Genomic DNA, 17,745 nt, shown 5'->3' on the forward strand with positions numbered 1-17,745 from the left:
AGGGGAATCAAAGAGATCATGGAACATGCTTAGCACATAACAACACCAAAGCCTTTTATTTCTAATTACTTTTTCCATACCCTGCATCTAGCTCCTATTCAGTTTCATGTTCCCTGTTCATTTATTCTACAGGATGATAAAAGATTTCTTTTTGTTTCCCTCCAGTATCATCCTCAACAACTTGAAAAACTCCTATCCCCTTTTCAAGTGCTGTTCTACAAAAGGGAAGAGTGAAAGTGAGAAGCAGAGGGTCTGGGTGGGGGCTACTCATGAACACCAAAAGCTCATTTATCTACACTCCCCTTCCACCCCAACTCTTCTTGAGCCTTCCAGAGTTCCTCCTTCTGTCTCTAGGTTTCAATGTTTCTCCTTGAACATGCTGATCTACTGAAGGGCTGCACCCAGGCAGCAACTGATATTTTTTGCCAAATCGAACTTTTAAATGAAGAAAATATGCTAAAAGTTAATAAACTTTTTGAGATGTTTTGTGTCGGTTTTGGTTTGTTTTGTGGTGGTTTTTTTTACACAGAAGGAGAAGCTTGAAGTGCCTCATAGAAAACTGATGTTCTGTGCAACATCTTTTGGAGATGGGCTTACCAGACAGGTAAACTTCAGTGCTGTCTGAAACCTTCATTATTTGCTTTCACTGTTGTGACAACCACCTCTGCATAGGAAGAGCTCCCCCAACATATTTCAAAAATTAAGTTCATGTAAATTAAATATACTTGGAAAAGGAGATGGCTGCATAGACACATCTTTTGTCTTTGTTTCTTCTCATCTACTAAGGTAGATGAGACGGCTTCAGTAATTCTGTTTCTAACAGTGAAGGAGACCGTTAATCAAATTATTCCGAATATGAATTAAAAACAATGCAACTGAATGGAAAAGAATAGGTATTCAAAAGAACAGCCATGATTATTTTTCAAAGAAGAAATTGCCAAGAAGCAGAGAAACAGATGGCTGAAAGTGTTAGATGAAGACACACTCTCCTATGCAAACTAACAGACTTAATTAATTACTCAAATCACATGGTATTTTATAGCATGACATTAATGATCAGTAATAAAAACTGACAGTGGTGCCTTATCAGCTGCCTTTAAGGAAAACAAAATAAATTATTATAAAAAGAACATGTTTACACCCTACAGATGTAACTCACAAACCATAAATACAGCTTTCAATGTTAAGTTTGACTTTCAACACTTTCCCATTAATTTAATTACAAATCTTTATGGAACTGTAAAATCGTAAATAAAAGCATTCTCTCATAACATTTTCCTTAACAGAGCTATTAAAACATATTCAGCTAAATTTAAATTTTACCTTAACTATTTCCTCTATGAAGCAGACGTGTGACACAGGATCTCTTTTCTTCATCAATACTTTCTGCAAATGCTGCACCTGTAAGAAAGAAATTATTGAGAGGAAAAATGACATCTAACATCTTATATGCAAAACTGTATTACTAGACAGACAGGAATTAGCTGCTGAATACCTGTCCGCAAGCAGCACAGATCTGATCCATGAGTTTCTCCATGTTTGTCCAGAGGGCGGCTCGAAAAGCTGCTGTGTTCCCAGGTGTTGGCATAGCAGCTCTACCAGGGCCACCTGAATGGGGCAAAGACAGTGGCTGTGAAAAAATCAGGTATTACCAGCTCAGGACTTAAATTCATAGGCTAACTGCTAAAAAAAAAGTGATATTCCAGCTGAAGTGTGTGCAGCTTCTAAACCATCACACTTTCCTTCAGAGGGGCTCTCTTTCTTTATTATGCTAGTGATTATGGTTTTGGATCCTTAACTTGTTGCAAAACTTTTTAAAAAATTTTTTTAAGTGTTCATCTTGCCAAAGTTCCAATTTGCCTGCGTGCCCAATTCCTCAGTATTCTTTGGTATCTGAGCTAACATGTGGGAACATTCCTACATATCAAATATACTGCTTTGAAATTATTTCCATCTGACAAAAGCATCACCATGTAGTTTCAGACTTCTGTTGCCTGCAAGGAATTTCTACCTGCGATCCTCTCACCACCAGAAAGAAAGCAGAATTTGGATTCATCTTTCCATGACAAACTGCTAAGAAAATGCTCCAAAGTTGTAAACTAATGAGGCCAATTTTCTAGGCAAGTCAGTAAAAGAGGGGGGATGTGGACTAAAGGAAAACCTCTGAGCCCAGTAACAAGAGACAGACCCAATTTTGGCTTTGTATTAGACAATTTCTGAGACATGCCTACTCTCATCCCCTACTGCTTAAAGCAAGCAGGGAAATCTTCCTGTAACATGCTTGGATGTGAAAGTTTCTTCCATTTGACTACATACTGTACTTCTGTAAAAAAATCAGTTATCATTCTCTCTAAAACAAGTATCATACCTCTTGTAACAGCTTGAGATGGTTGGGTCAGTACTTTGATATCCAAAGCAGTTTTTATGTTCTCCTCCAGGACTATGCAGTATCCATCCACCACATTAGCAATGGTATCCTTCAAAGTCCCAAGGTTATGGAAAACCTGAAGAGCAGTTCCCACCTGAGTAGGATTCTAAAGAAAAGATTTTAAAAAATAACTATTATCTTTAACTGTACTATAGCGGTTTTTTTATCCATGATGAGGCACTGTTTTACTGGGCAAGTTTATCTTTAAGGTCAGTATGCTAACTGATTTCATTTAAAATTAAATAAATGGCATCCTTACTGTATAACAGAGAACAGAGGGTAAAGGAGAGGATTGATTTCCTTTGATTGCTTAGCAATGCTTTGCTTAGCTTCCTTTGGTGCTATCCTCTGAATAAGAAAAACAGAAAAAAAGGAACTGGAAACACTGCTGGCAATATCTACCTGGGGTGGGTTACCAGTGACTGATCCAGTAATTCCAAGGTTAGTTACAGTACAGCTATATTCAGCTATGGTGTAGCCAGTAATACTGTTTTAACATGCAGTATCTGTTACAGTACTGTAATTTAAGTGCCAAACAGTTAATTAAATGTGATACAGACTTAAAAAAAACCCTAAACAACCAAAAAACACCAAGGACAAGCACAGGCAAGCAGGTCAAGCCACTACTACCAACTACTGCAGAATTTAAGCCTGTAAGTCTACATTTCTAATGCTGAACAACTACTTCTTCCTCACAGCAGAATTAAGAGTGCAAGACAATACAATACAGTGATAATTTCCCAAGCCTGCACACACACGCACACAAAAAGCTCGTATTGTTTAGAGCTTTTCCAAAATACAGGAGTGTGAAAACTATCCAAAACCTGTTCAGATCCATTGTTTAAGAGACCTTTGATTAAGATTAAATCTGACAATGATTCCACTGAGCAACACTAAACACTGGCGCGGGTGCTATTTAACAAGAGAAAAGCCTCAAATTATTGCCTTTGGAAACTAAGCACTGTCATCCATACGCTGAATACTGCTTTTTATTTAGCAATCACGCGCAATTAGTGGAGGGGGTGCTCAGTTGATCATACACACATTAGAGATGCAGTCTTTTGTCATTTTTCTTAGTGACTTCTGCCAGCAGTAAAGAACATGGCCTGGCAAAAAGAAATCCTGGCACCCAGACTGGACAGAAGCATCTGAGACCACAAGCACACCCCACTAGAAACCCCATTCCAACTCTCCTCTGGCAGCAAGACCTTATCCCATTGCACTCTTCCTGCTGGTGGCTGCAGCTGTAGTAGCCGCTAACACTGAAATGGTCTGCTGCAAGACCAATGCCACTCTGCTTCATCTTCCCCAGCTCACAGTTTTTATCAGCCAGACACTCCTGAGCCAAAGAAAGAGGGTAGGATCACCTGCCTTTCCAGTGTGGGGAACTGCACTGACACGGCAGCAGTAAAGCTGTGTGGCTGCTGTGCTGAGGATTCGTTTGCTGGTACCTCCACCTGCTGCCACAGGTTTTCTGACCCACTGATGAACAGTGCATTTTCCTCAAACCTAACGTTGCAGAGGTCACAGCACTGTAACTACACATTCCTGTTACTCTTTCCAGGATTTCTTCAAAGACCAGAACCATAGTTGAAGCAAAAAAGGCATCTCTCATCTCCTTCCCCAACTCGAATGAAGAGTTTCCACATTCAGTGGAAAGCGAAGGAATATTAGGCACGTATTATGGTTTGCAGACCTTGTACTAACTGTACCAGTTTCTTTTTCTAAACAGTGTGGGAGTTAATGAGCATTCCCAGCATAGTATTACGGGTCTGGGACTTGTAGGTTTAGTTTTTTGATAACTGGGTATGCTGTAAAATTTCTAAGCATCCTGTAGGTGTGCTTGTGGAGGTGGGAAAGTAAGCCATAAAGACTGGAAGATTAATGAGATGTCAGAGAATTAAGAGTGGTATAATGCAAGGAGGGAATCTGGGGATAGAATGAACAAGAGAGAGAAAATATAAATGGGGAGAGGATGGGGAATAGAATGAAAAGAAACTGGAAGAAAGAGAATGAAGCTGAAAGGAAGGAAGGCGAAGATAGAGAAGACTGACCTAATTTATCAGTTTTTCTTGTTAAAAGTGTTCTAATTCTTACAGAAAACACACCAGTATAAAACCAGGCAGAGAGTCCAGTAATATAAAATCAATACCTTACTACTATAGTAAGCAGTCAACCTGGTTTCAGTCAGACTTTAATGTGCTTACATCAGCTACAAAAAAACCAGAACAGTATCAAGAGGTAAGCAGGGCACTATCCAGCCTTGAATAACCAATGGTCAGATACTTTCCTGACAAACAGGCTGTATAGGCACAAATAATTTCAGACAAATGAATTTCAGAGTTCCCACATCATAGTTCAGTAAACTTACTCTGCAGCTACTGGTCAAAAAAAACCCAAAACCCACAAAAATGTGCTCCAACAAAGCTATGTTTCTGAAGAACTGGTTTTAGCCAAAAGTTGTCAAACAATTCATTCTGAAGTTAGGAATAGTTAGGGAATAACCAAAACACATTTTTTACATTCCATAATTATGGAAACCTGCTATTCACTCAAATCTATCTTTCAAATCTAGTACCAAAGTCAGTATCAGAATAGAACAAAGATTATGCAGGTGGCCTATTTCTTATTTGCTTTAAATTGTGGACGTGGCCACTGACAGAGCTTCTAGCTCATGTATTTATCTTGTATAACATGAATTACAGATATATTTAAACTCTGACAATGTACAATAAAATAACTTTTTTTGTTTCATATACAGTATTTTTCTATCCTCAAAAAACAGTTTGTGTTTTATATGCCTCAGACAAGCTATATTAAGTCCATTGTTGATTTATTACTAATCCTAAGAGAACTGCATTTTTTATGCACAGCTAGTTCCAAGGTTTAGACAATATGTTAAAAAAAAATGGAGCATCTCTTGGGACAAAAATTATTATATGGAAAGAAAATGTTGGAAAGCAGGAAGAAAACAAATGATTGCACTTTCAGGCTTGCATACACATCTCAAAATTAGACTGTTAATCATCAATACACACTGGACAAAAATTTAAGAATCAGTATTACAGAATTTGTCACTACCAAGAGATTTTATTTATAAGAATTTGCCCCTAACATTTTCCTTCTATTTGAGAAAGCTTAGAGCTAAACACATTTCTGAGATTTAAAAGATGGCCTCAAATTTTATTAAATGGAAAGCACGCAAAGTAAAAAAACCACCCGACTACAGAAGTGACTTACAATGGAAAATGGAATCACATCAGAGAATAAGATTCAGAACAGCTATCCAACAAGAACAACTGGGAAAATAATAAAACTTTTCGAGATGGAATTTATGAGTTTATTAGCAGTATTTTATAATCAAGTTGTCTGCCACTGCAGGCACTTACACTTAGCAATTTGTAAGCATTCTCCTTAGAATCTCTGCCCGTTGGATCCTGTTTGTTTTTGTTTTAAGTATCTTATTTTGTAAATGAAGGCTCAGAAGTAGTAGCTTTTACCAAACCAAAACAGGCTGGTTTTACTATGTAAAAACGTATGGGCAGTTAGAACAACAGCAAGACACATTTCTGCTTCTCACAAGGTAGCATCTTAAAAGAAAATATCCTCTTACACAATAAATTAGCATCCTAAAAATATTTATAGATATGCCATAAACTTTAAGTTATGGCAATCAAGAGAGTAGAGGCAAAGAAAAATAGTAGAACATTTAGTAATATGTTGGCAGTACAATATAATTTAATGTGCATGCCATACACAAGTGAAATAAAATCATGACCCCACAAACTGTAGGCCTACAACACTACCTACTCAAAGATAAACTACAGTGATCCTCAGATTGCAAAAATTATAATGAAGCAGGGAGCTAAGAAGAGATGGAGTTAAGTCCACTAATAATACCCTTCTCCATTCAAAGCGCTCCTCCGTCTGGCATGTCACAGCATAGTATGTTACAAATATATGGAGACTAAATTCCACAAATTTAAGAGTTTAGGAAGACTCAGTGAATCATCAGTTCAATGTATGAAGACAAAAAAAAAAAATAATCAACTTGCTCAAAAGCAAGTTCTACCATGAAAGAAACTCTCACAAATATTTAAAAGCACAGCATTTTCTCAGCATCCATCAGACAACATATTAAAATAGTTTGGTCAGAAGGGCAGTATTAGCCACCACTTGAAAAAAGGCATGTATGTTTCAATTTATGTTTTAGCAAAACATAAAGATACATTCAGCAGCAATGATGAAGACATGTTTCATACCAAACACATTTGCTCATTTTCTCTATCACTGAGAATTGTTCATTTTACTAACATAATTTTCAATTTATTTTATCCTATCCCATTTGGTTCTGTAGTCCATCACAGACAAGAAGAAAAATAAGTGACATGCAGTCATTAAGCATGAATGTTTTTTTCACAATTATATCATGCGGTTGTTTTCAAGAGTAGGCGACTAGACTCAATAACCCAGAAGATGCTGTCCAGTCCAGCACGACATTTACAGTCACTCTGCAGAGCAGAACCCCGTTTGGTCACTTCCTTTCCCACAAAGATAACTGGGTGAAGACTAGACAGAAATGTCATTAGAGACTTAAATAAGTACATATCACATTTCCAATTTGAAAATATCTCCTAGGATGGAACCAAGTCATTTTTTTTCTGTCAGCTGCCAACACTGCAACTATTTTATCATGTCCAGCATTGTAGGTTTTTATTTTATGATTGGCACTAGCGTTACCAGAACAATTTTCTGACAGCATGTCTAAATAAAGAGCAATATCACTTTTCACCGTTAGAAACACAGCTTGGATGAGAAAGCCTGCTCCTCACAGGTGAGTGTGGTGATGACACGGAGCTAATTTGGGGACAGGAAGATTCCTAGCATAAGGCTGAACCAAAAATAAGAAACCTGGAAGACAGGCAAAACTAATTGGTTCAAGTGCTACAAACACAGCTTCCAAACTCACACTCCACCTTCTTTGGGTATGGGATTCACCATGTGGACCTTTCTTCTTCAACCAGTGCTGTCTTAGGGAACTCAATACCATTATTTCTTTGTCCTGTGCAAATCTGTCCATATGACATGCTGCAGGGTTCTCACCTGTGTGGACTATAAACTTCCTTCTCAAATGAAGGTGTGTTAATGGCCCAAAATATTTATGGTCAATACTACCTGTGACAATTACAACTACCTTCATAAAGAAGTAGTGTTACAAGTCTAATTAATTGCTAACTGTCATGCAGTTAAATTTCACAAGTGCCTGCACCACATAATCAGAAGAGCTCTCTGAGGAAATTTTCTTTCACGTGACAGTTTGGAAGCACCACATATGGAGAAGTCAAACTTGGACTAGTCCGTCCCTTAGAAATGATGTTCCCTAGCTACTAATGTATACAAGAAGATTTATGTTTTGCTTACTAAAATCAGAACAGCAACTCTGACTGAAAATCTTTATTATTCTGCAGAGAACAGATGACCCTGTTCAGGAAAGGCTGTGGCAGGAAGACAACAGAAAGCTTTCACTATATATATATAAGAACATATTCATATTACGCAACAGCTGTGATTTCAGTGTGCTGACATATCCTTACCTGTTACGTGGTAAAACGTTTACCACATCCCATACACAAGCACTAAACACATAACACAGTACAAAAAGAATTAGATATGTTGCTTAGCTGAAGGAAGATCCATAATTACTTCAGGTAATCCAGTCCAGGTATCACTTCAACAGATTGTTGTAACAATGTGGCAAGCAAGAAATGCCATGAACAATATTTTGAACAAAATCACAACTTTCCCTAGCCATCAAGAAATAGCCAGTATTAAAATACAATAATCCTAGAACAGGACACACACTGAAATAACCACATTTGTAAAGTAACACATATTCTCTGACCGGGATTACAAAAGGTTACTGCAGTCCTTCCAGATTAAATGCAAAAACAGTTTCCAGAATGATATTCCTGAGTATCTTTAACGGGCACTTAGTATTAATCAATTTCATTTGATAGCTGATTTACTAGATGGGGAACTGTTTCAGTTACTGTTCCACGTTTACTTCACACAATTCATTTTGATTGTAGAAGATAGCAGTTGCAATTTCTAACACAGTACACCTTTACAAGTTCAGTTAAATAATCCAAAAAAAGACCCCTTTGTGAGGCTGAAAATCCCCAGTCAGATCTTCATTTACTCCTTCTCCCCTCTTGCTACCATTACAATACATGGCCTCCTTCAAATAACTTCCCCACAAATAATGTTACTACCGCTAATGACAAGCACTACTACTTGAAGACCAACTGACCGAGGAAGGGTTTGTAAGCACTTGCAGCTATCAATTACATGCAGTTCTTAGTCATCTCTTACAGACACCGAAAGTGAAAAACAGTGAGAAGTTAACTACAGGAAGAGTTGCAATTCAATTTAAAGAGCTCAAGCAAGTAAGCAGTGCAGGTAACTCAGCCACAGCCAAGGTAAAACGACCTACTGACCAGAATTAATAATTTACTAAGAATTGGGGCTCTTGCTTTGCAGTATCACTTAAGCTATTTTAATTGCAGGAAAAATTAACAAAATCCTAAAACTAGACATTTAATGCCAATGAAATTCGGCTGCAGTCTAAACCCAGTATTTTATTTCATTTCCAAAAGTCCATGCCTTAAAAAAATTAATTGGTATATCACAACTCCTAAAAATGAGCCTACTTAGGGAAACACGTCTCTTATGTTCATTATCACCCCATCTGTCTTTTCCTCGGTTCATCTTTAAAATCTGAGCAATACATGAAAAGGTCAAATTGACAATGTAAAGCCAGAGAATACAGACTTCTTTCTGATGATTTTCCAGTTCTTCCTGTTTTGACCTTTGCAGTGTTGGGAAGAGTGAGAGGTTAAGATGTTATAATTTTCTATAGGAGGTAATACTGACATAACACTTATGCTAGACTTTAGAAAAGCACATTTTAAGCCTTAAGAGGCAAGAATCCCAAAGCTAAATATTTAAATATGGTTAGGCTGTAATACCTACCTTCTGTCAGCCCATGTTTGGAATACACAACTTCTTTTGGTAGAAGGACTTTCACAGGAAAGGAAGACAGCCAGAAAGCACAGCCATAAACCTCATGATGTCCTCAAACTAGGTCAAAATTTTGTTTCTTAGAATAACAGGAAGTAAATAACAAGAAACATTGCACTACAAAGGTTGAGAGAGGAAAAAAAACAAACCAAACCAAACCAAAAAAACAAACCAGCAGCAATAAAATACTAGAAAGCAAAGGAACAAGATTTTTCAACACAGCTGAACTGCTTGCCAAAATACTTATTCTCTATAATAGTGTAATCAAAGCAACAGATGGCTAAGAGCTAATGGAACAGAAAGGCATCAGGAACTGTTGTAAAGAATTATCTCATGAAACATCATGCAATATTCCAAAGTCTACCAAGCCTTAGGCTATCAACGTGACAGCAATTTCAAAGAAAGTATCTGGCACCTCTGAGGACAGATCAGCTAGATCAACTAGACCACGACAATTATAAATTTTATCCTACAATACTGTATTTGAGTGTAGAAAGAGTACAAATTCAGAGTAGAAATCATACACAACAATGATAACTAAAAGGCAACAAGGAAATGGGGGCATCTGAGCCAAATCAAGCTTCTTAAAGTGCTTCTTTCACCTCTTACACAACTTAACCTCTAAAGATCTCATCAATAATGAACCAGTTTGCCAGTTAATCTGAAGTTGTGGCTTCTCTGCTAAAAGCACAGCTATCACTTTCTGATGCAGGTCAGAGGGCAAGGCTGTAGCACCTCTCTTGTCCACAGGCAACCTAAACTTGTACCTGCTGACTCAAGTCCCGTTACTGAAGTGCAGTAGTAGCAGGACACAAAATCTCATTACTAATTCTGATCTTTGGACAGCAGCTTGCAACCAGATGTTTTCTCCCACCTCACAATATCGTTATGTATGTGCTCACTCTGCTAACTGGTTGAACAAAGCCATTACAGAACAGGAATGTCAGATTCTACTTTTAACTCAGTCTTAACATTAGGAATTAGCTACTGGAGGGTTGCAACATTTTTTCTCTGTTTACAAAAAAAAAATAATCCAATTTTAGACAAAATATCCTTTAAATGGTATGCTCTGAATGATTTAAGTAGCTACAAAAAGCCATCTGGATTTTCTTGTTCTCTCGCTAGTCTTTGCAACAAGATAATAATTACCTCTGCAAGTGACAGTATCTCATTTCTGGAACCTGTGCCCATATTGTCAACAGCCCTGAAGTGCCCTCAAATACTTAAAAGGAACGACATTTAAAAAGTTACTTTAAATACTTTTCTGTTATTATTTTCATATTGAACTACAGTCTTCCATCAATGTCAGATTCACTGCTGGATCACAGTTCAAAACATTTTTTATATTCTTAATACTAAGTTCAAATTCCTTCTATCACACAGCTACAGGAAACCAGGTCTGCAGAAAAATTGATGAAGAATCACAGAACAGCTGAGGTTGGCAGGGACCACTGGAGATCACCTAATCCACCTCCCTGTTAAAAGGAGGGTCTACCAGACCAGGCAGCTCAGGGCCTGGCAGTGCAGAGACTGGCTAGTTCAAATGAGCCACAAGACATCCTTCTCCTGCTCCATCTTCCCTTCCTAGTTCCACTTACTGTTCCAGGAAAATGTACCAATGTGCAGTCATTTTCACGCAGTTTCAACTGAGGCCTGCTAGAAAGACAACAAGCATCTGTACGCACACCTAGTCACACTTCTCCAGTGCTGGCAGTGTTACCTGCCTGCCGACAGTAATATCAGTCTTCCAAGCCCTCTTGTAAATTTGTCCACTGGGAGCAGCATGACAAGACTGACCTATTTCTGTTACAGATGCCACATTTAAAGAAACACATTTTATATTTCTAGTCTTTTTAAAAATACATGGGCAGCCTCTTTAAAAATAAATCAGCAAACCTATATAATAGTAAAACTATGAAAAAAAAATTAAGTCATCTAAAGATAAAGAAATACTATGCCTAGCGTTGCCTGCAGCTAGCACACGCATATGGGATCCAGTTCTGCTACTGAAAAAAGTCAGTCCCAAACGCTCACTTCAGTTACCTCCCAGTAATGCATTTTGAAACCTTCACACAAATAGGAACTGTTGGGGGTGCTGTCTGCAAAAGGAAAGAAAGGAGATAATAGAAAAGAATCAGCAGTTAAGTGGGTAACTTGTTGCATGCAGAGGAAATTATTCATCACCTAGGAACTGCAGCATTTTGACGCAAGTTTTCTCCTTTCTAATGCAACAGAACGTTCAGTTCTGTACTCCACTTCAAGCAAATCCAAAGCTTTAAATCCTTTGTTAACATAAGAACACCTCCAAATGTACGATAATGCAGAACTTCACATGGCACAGAGTAGCTGATCAAGAACACAATGGAACACCCATTTCTCAAAGAAGATTAAGACGAAGAACAGATTTTTAACCTGAGAAAAAGGCGAAATAAATTATATTATCTTATTTAGATGAGTAACATGGCTAGTCAATCATATTTTTCACTCTGCTCTATGCAGATCTGGCTTATTAATGCTTTATATGTTTTTCTTGGATCACCTAATTGCATTATTTCAGAACCTGTTAACAATCAACAGTCAACAGTACAAACCACAAATAGAATTACAGTCTGGGAGAGGCATTTAACAATAACATACTATCTTATCTGGAGAGAAAGAACCTCAGTGTAGCCTTAGTTTTGAAGGGAGACAGATACATGAAAGTACGAATTAAAAAGACTCGGATGGATTATACAGAGACCCAGCCAAAGCCGGGTCAGTCTCTGCTCTGTTGCATCCCTGGAATCCTAGGAGAATTTCATACACACTGTTTACTTTTGACTATTTAAACCAAATCAGAAATAATTTTAATCAATTTGGTATAAAACACGCAAATGCACAAGGACTTTGGAAGAAGACTACCTTATTTCAGTTTTGATTAAGCTCATTCTATAAAGACTAGAGCCATGTAATTAAAGCACTGCAATGCCTGATAAAGAAAAACCTCTATGGTTCTCATTCCAATCTTACCTCAACTATTTTCAAAAAGATCTAATCTTAGCCTGCCTTTCTTGATCTGTAGCAAAGCAAAAATCACTTCTTTATTTAACAGCTCCACCTTATCCATCTTTGGGGAATAAGATAGGCCAACCAGAGCAACAATATATGTTCCTTAGCTGCCCCCCAAGATGAGTACAAGGTCAGCCACCTCAAGGGTGTGCGTGGCTATGGTGGATCCTCTTGCACCCCTCCTGGGAAACCTGCGTGCTCAGGTACCTCTCCAAAATGCCTGTACACGAACGCACACAGCACAGGGAATAAACGGGAAGAATGAGAGATCCTCGTGCGGTCACAGGGCCATGATCTCACTGCAGTTACGGAAACATGATGGGATAGCTCATGTGACTGGAATGCTGTCATGGATGGCTACATACATTTTAGGAAAGACAGGCCATCAATGAGAGGTGGTGGAGGTGCTCTTTATGTGCAGGATTAACAGGAGTGAATCGAGCTCTCCCGAGGGGCAGGTGGATGCAGAGTGAGCCAAGAGCTTATAGGTAAAGATTAAGGGGCAGGCCAAGATGGGGGCACTGCTGTGGGTGTTCGCTACAGGCCACCTGATCTGGAAGAGGAAGTCAACCAGTCGCAAGGCTCACGGTCACAGGCCCTGGTTCTCATGGGGGACTTCAACCACCCTGACACCTCCTGGGAAGACAACACAGCCAGGCTCATGCAGCCCAGGAGGTTCCTGCACAGCGCTGATGACAACTTTTTGACGCAGGTGACGGAGGAGCCAACGAAGCGAGGTCTGCTGCTGGCCCTTGGACTCACAAACGAAGAAGGACTGGCTGGGGATGTGAAGGCTGGGGGCAGCCTCGGCTGCGTGACCACGAGATGGTGGAGTTCAGGATCCTGCGTGGAGGAAGCAGGGCAACATGTAGGATTGCAGCCCTGGACTTCAGGAGAGCTAACTTTGGCCTCCTCAAGGACCTATTTGGAGGAATCCCACGGGTTAGGGACTTACGTAGGGGGATCCAAGAGAGAGTGGGCTAATATTCAAGCATCGCCTTCTCCAAGCTCAAGAGGTGCATCCCCATGAGTAAGAAATTGAGGATAGGGGGCGGGAGGCTTGCATGGATGCGCAAGGAGCTTCTAGCAAAACTCAATCAGGAGAAGAAAGTTTATGGGATGTGATCCTGTGCAACCTGCTCTAGGTGAACCTGCTTTAGCAGGGGGTTGGGCTAGATGATGTCCAGAGGTCCCTTCCAACCCTGACCATTCTGGGATTCTCTGATCTCCTATTCCATCCTCCAGCCCTTCTGTAGTCTTGTTCTCATAACAGCTCCTTCCATCCATGTCTTTCTCTTTGCAGCTACCTTGAACTCCTAAACTAGTTTCCACATTGACACATAACTGTCCTCAGTCTCCTCCACTGTCTCCTCTACAGCATATTTTATTTACAAAGCCTTTCACAGTTGAGTTGTTGAATAGCGGTGGCCCATAACTCTCTGAATATAAATGGATGAATCAATTCTCTTAGTTGCATTAATTATCTTAAAAGCATTAGAATCAGATACCTTCTAGCCCTTACAGGTATTACCTAGTCTTAGTGTAGTTTCAGTTTTGCAAGGTGGTCAGAGCTGTCCAAGCCATAATGGTTGACATGTTTTCAGTCCAGAGAAACCACCTAAACAGATGGACAACCAGAACACAGAAGCAGACCACGCAACAGCCTCTAATGTAACATCTTTTCTGTCTGCAAAGAAAGCTGAACTCAATGTTATGAAACATTCCTGTGTTTTCATGACGGATACTCTATGAGGAATATTTTTTTCATGATCACAAATGACATTTACTAATTGGTAAGAAACAAAACTAAATGTTTCGTATTTCAAAATAACTAGTCTCAATTGGAAGATCTAACACACAAGGTGGTTTCTGATAGCTTTCTAAGGTGTTCTGACTTTTTTTCCCCCCCCGTAACACACACAATGCATAGCTGCTAATTCCTTAGAATCTATTTAATTGCTACAATTTTTGGACCAATAAAGCTATCTGTATTCTTTGAAAAGCATTATTGAACTCTTAAGTTAATATGTATTTAAAATATCATGTACAAGGGAAGATTAATTTTTAACATTTTGTTGGCAACTAGCCAAATTAATCAAGATGAATCTTCAAAGAAAAGGACCAGCAATGAATTTAGAAATTATCCAGCTGATTCTCATATAAAATTGTCACTAAACAGAACACAAAGATTTTGGCAAATAGCTAAGTGATGATTCATAGCAGAGTGAAGGGATATAAAACATTAATGACTTCTCAATTTTCACTTATTACTTTACCATAAAAGACAGTTATATAAAAATATTGTTCAGATCAGATGTATTTTCAGGAATATCCATTTATAGAAACTATTTATAAACCACTTTCTTGCACTATCATAAAAACAGGAACAGAAATGATGGGATTAGCAGGGCCACAGAATAATAAATCCTTACAAATAAACACCGGAAAGTGCAGGCTATTTGTTGTGCTGCACTGAAAAGTGCAGTAAAGTACTTGCAAATACTCCATTATCCAGTCACAGATTTTCAGTCTAATTCTGCATTTATGAGTCACAAACACCTACAGGAAAAAAAAATTAAAGAGAAAACCCAGACACATAATCTGTCATTCCACTTTAATTAACCATTTACACAGGCTAGGAGCAGTGAAGAATTTTACTTTTATAAAAATACTGTGTCACAGTTGGACATCAGTTGCATTAAGCTTCCTAAATTACCTCTATATAGGGCAAATGCACAATGGCAAAGTGATACAAAGCTTTCTGTATCACATCGGAAAGCAGACAAAGCCTTCACAATCCCATAATCTGTTTCTAATTCAGCATACATATTTTAATAAATGCACACAGACTCATCGAAATCTGAAAACTCAGGATCTCACAGGACAGAAAAGACTATCACCATGTCTGTTAATTTCAAGGCTTTATAAGTCAGCAGTAAAAAAATTTAAGTCAAAATGTGAAAATAAAACCTCTGTAAATTTTAAAGGAAAGCTTCTAATTTCCTACACTTACACAGCATGAAAGATTAATCTACTAGTTTAGGACTTCTCCACCAACAAGACTTTTTAGTCTTTTTTTCCTAATAATCCTTTAAGAAATGCTGGGGTTTTGTGGTTTGTTTTTTTTTAAATATCCTTTACATATTCTGTATTTACTAGATACTGCTTTCCAGTACTTCTAGTGGCAATGAACATGAGCAACAAACATTACAAAATATGCCCAGGAACTTCAGTGACTGCAGTGACATGAAATAGTTTGGTATTTGAATTCACTGCACATTTTTGGAATATCCCCAGGTAGTGCCATTAGACACTGTATTTTAGTGATTAATCACTGGCATTCCAAACGTTTCTTTTAATTCAAAAACATTCACGTTCATATATAGAGAGATGTATCTACACTATTACGCATCAGCATAGTGCTGAAACAGCTAGCAAATTTTAAGAGGTACCACGCATGTAACAGGAGACAGAAGCAAATCTATTAATCATAACATTACTAGTAGTACCATATTCACATCATTTTTCATCTTCTGCATGCTTTACTAATAACAACAAAATGCATTGGATGGATGTGCAAGGGCACAGAGAACAAATATCAAGTGACTTGGGATCCAATACATTCACATCATGCTTTGTATTTTATGTCTGGAAAACACGGACAATCATCCATAACTGAAATGTATGCTGAAAGTATACTTATTTAGTTATTTCTGTATGTAACATTTTTTTTGTTTTATGAATATTTCCTTTCAAGAAGGGAAGTGTCTGCCCATGTTTTCTTTAAAGGAAAAAAACCAACAGTTGGAAACATAAGCTAGACTTTATAGCAAATGTGCCTAAGCAACCATAAAGGACAATATTGCCAGCAACAACATTATAACATGTTAAATAACGGGGCAATTTTAGGCCCCAGATAGTAAGTCCATTGCAGGATATAAAATTGCAAGGCTGAGCCCAGAAATGCATTTTCCCCCAGTGAAAGGCAAGAATATGTATTTTCTCCTCCACACCTCTCTATACACTTCCTTCCTCTCCAACTCTGCCTCTAGAGGGGACAGTAAAATCTGACAAATACTATGACTTTTTAAACAGCTGAAGATCCGCTTTCATTTGAAACTGTTGTCGTGACAGGTTTCCATAGTACTTCCCTACAGCAATCACTGCTTCTGCCTTCTCTATTTCTATTTTAAAAAATAACTTTGAGTAGCAAAAAAAAGGGGAGAGAAAAGAAAAAGAAAGAGGGGGAAAAAAGCCTAACTAAATTGCCTCAACTTTACAGCCAAAGCAGCAGCAGAAAGCAAGCAACAGTGAAGGATGTTGCTTGCTGCCCCTTCCCCGCTGCAGGTTTAAGACACCAGAGTATGGGCAAGCTTATTTTTAAAATCAGTTTCAACTATGTGAATTCTTGGGTAAAGAAGTAATAGCAGTGCCGTTAATGAACAGTCTGTGAAACAGCAGTTTGTTCAATGGCTTAAGTCTGCTTTGAAGTTATAAGGAGGAAAAAAAAATAATCCATTAATGGACTAGAGTTCAGACTCAGCAGCTTATGACACAATTTTCAGCAAGTCACTGAGGCCTAAATACACAAAATAAGCCAAACTCCAAACCTCCCAAATGACTGCCCACGCTGCACTACAGATACTCTTCCCTTTGGCCCATGAATATTGCACCCCTTGGGTCTGTACCATCTTTATTATGCAGATCCAACTTCTAAGCACGAACTAGATGTGCACGAGCAAACTGTAAGCCTGTAAAAGATCATCTAGCGGCATGGCGTCAAGGCCTTTGGCAGCCACAGCAGTGTGCGAGCACCCAGCCCTGCCTGGTGCTCCAGGGCAGGTCACTCCCTCCCAAATGAGACACAGGGCAAAGCCCTTCAGGCTTAGGGTGCCCCGGCCTTTGTTCCAGCTTCCCCAAATGCTTTAACACTTCTTCACCAGAACCTTCAGTTTTTTCATCCCTTGTGTAGTTAAACAAGCAGTCACCCATGCTCAGGAGGAATCCGCAGATACTTGTGCTGGGGAAAGGCAGCTGCTGGTGAATGCCAGCAAAACCACCCCTAGAAGAGCTGCAAACATGCATGCTGAAGTTCAGTTTTTACATACTGACATTCTCTGCTGCAAACCTCATTCTTACGTGCTTCATTCACTGAGTGCAGAACCTAGCTATGTAAAACGGCATCACAA

General features: G+C 38.6%; 1 protein-coding gene across 1 annotated transcript in view; it reads right to left on the bottom strand.

The window, feature by feature from the left end:
• COG5 (component of oligomeric golgi complex 5) overlaps nucleotides 1–17,745 on the bottom strand; it is a 183,358-nt gene that overhangs the window by 63,764 nt on the left and 101,849 nt on the right. Inside the window, exons 8-10 of the mRNA XM_056340299.1 lie at nucleotides 2,369–2,534; nucleotides 1,496–1,608; nucleotides 1,324–1,401 (exon numbers count right to left, since the gene is read on the bottom strand). Of these exons, the coding sequence (XP_056196274.1) occupies nucleotides 1,324–1,401; nucleotides 1,496–1,608; nucleotides 2,369–2,534 (357 nt within the window). The remainder of the gene's footprint in view (nucleotides 1–1,323; nucleotides 1,402–1,495; nucleotides 1,609–2,368; nucleotides 2,535–17,745) is intronic.

This window comes from Falco biarmicus, chromosome 5, assembly GCF_023638135.1.
Source record: "Falco biarmicus isolate bFalBia1 chromosome 5, bFalBia1.pri, whole genome shotgun sequence".
Lineage (NCBI taxonomy): Eukaryota > Metazoa > Chordata > Aves > Falconiformes > Falconidae > Falco > Falco biarmicus.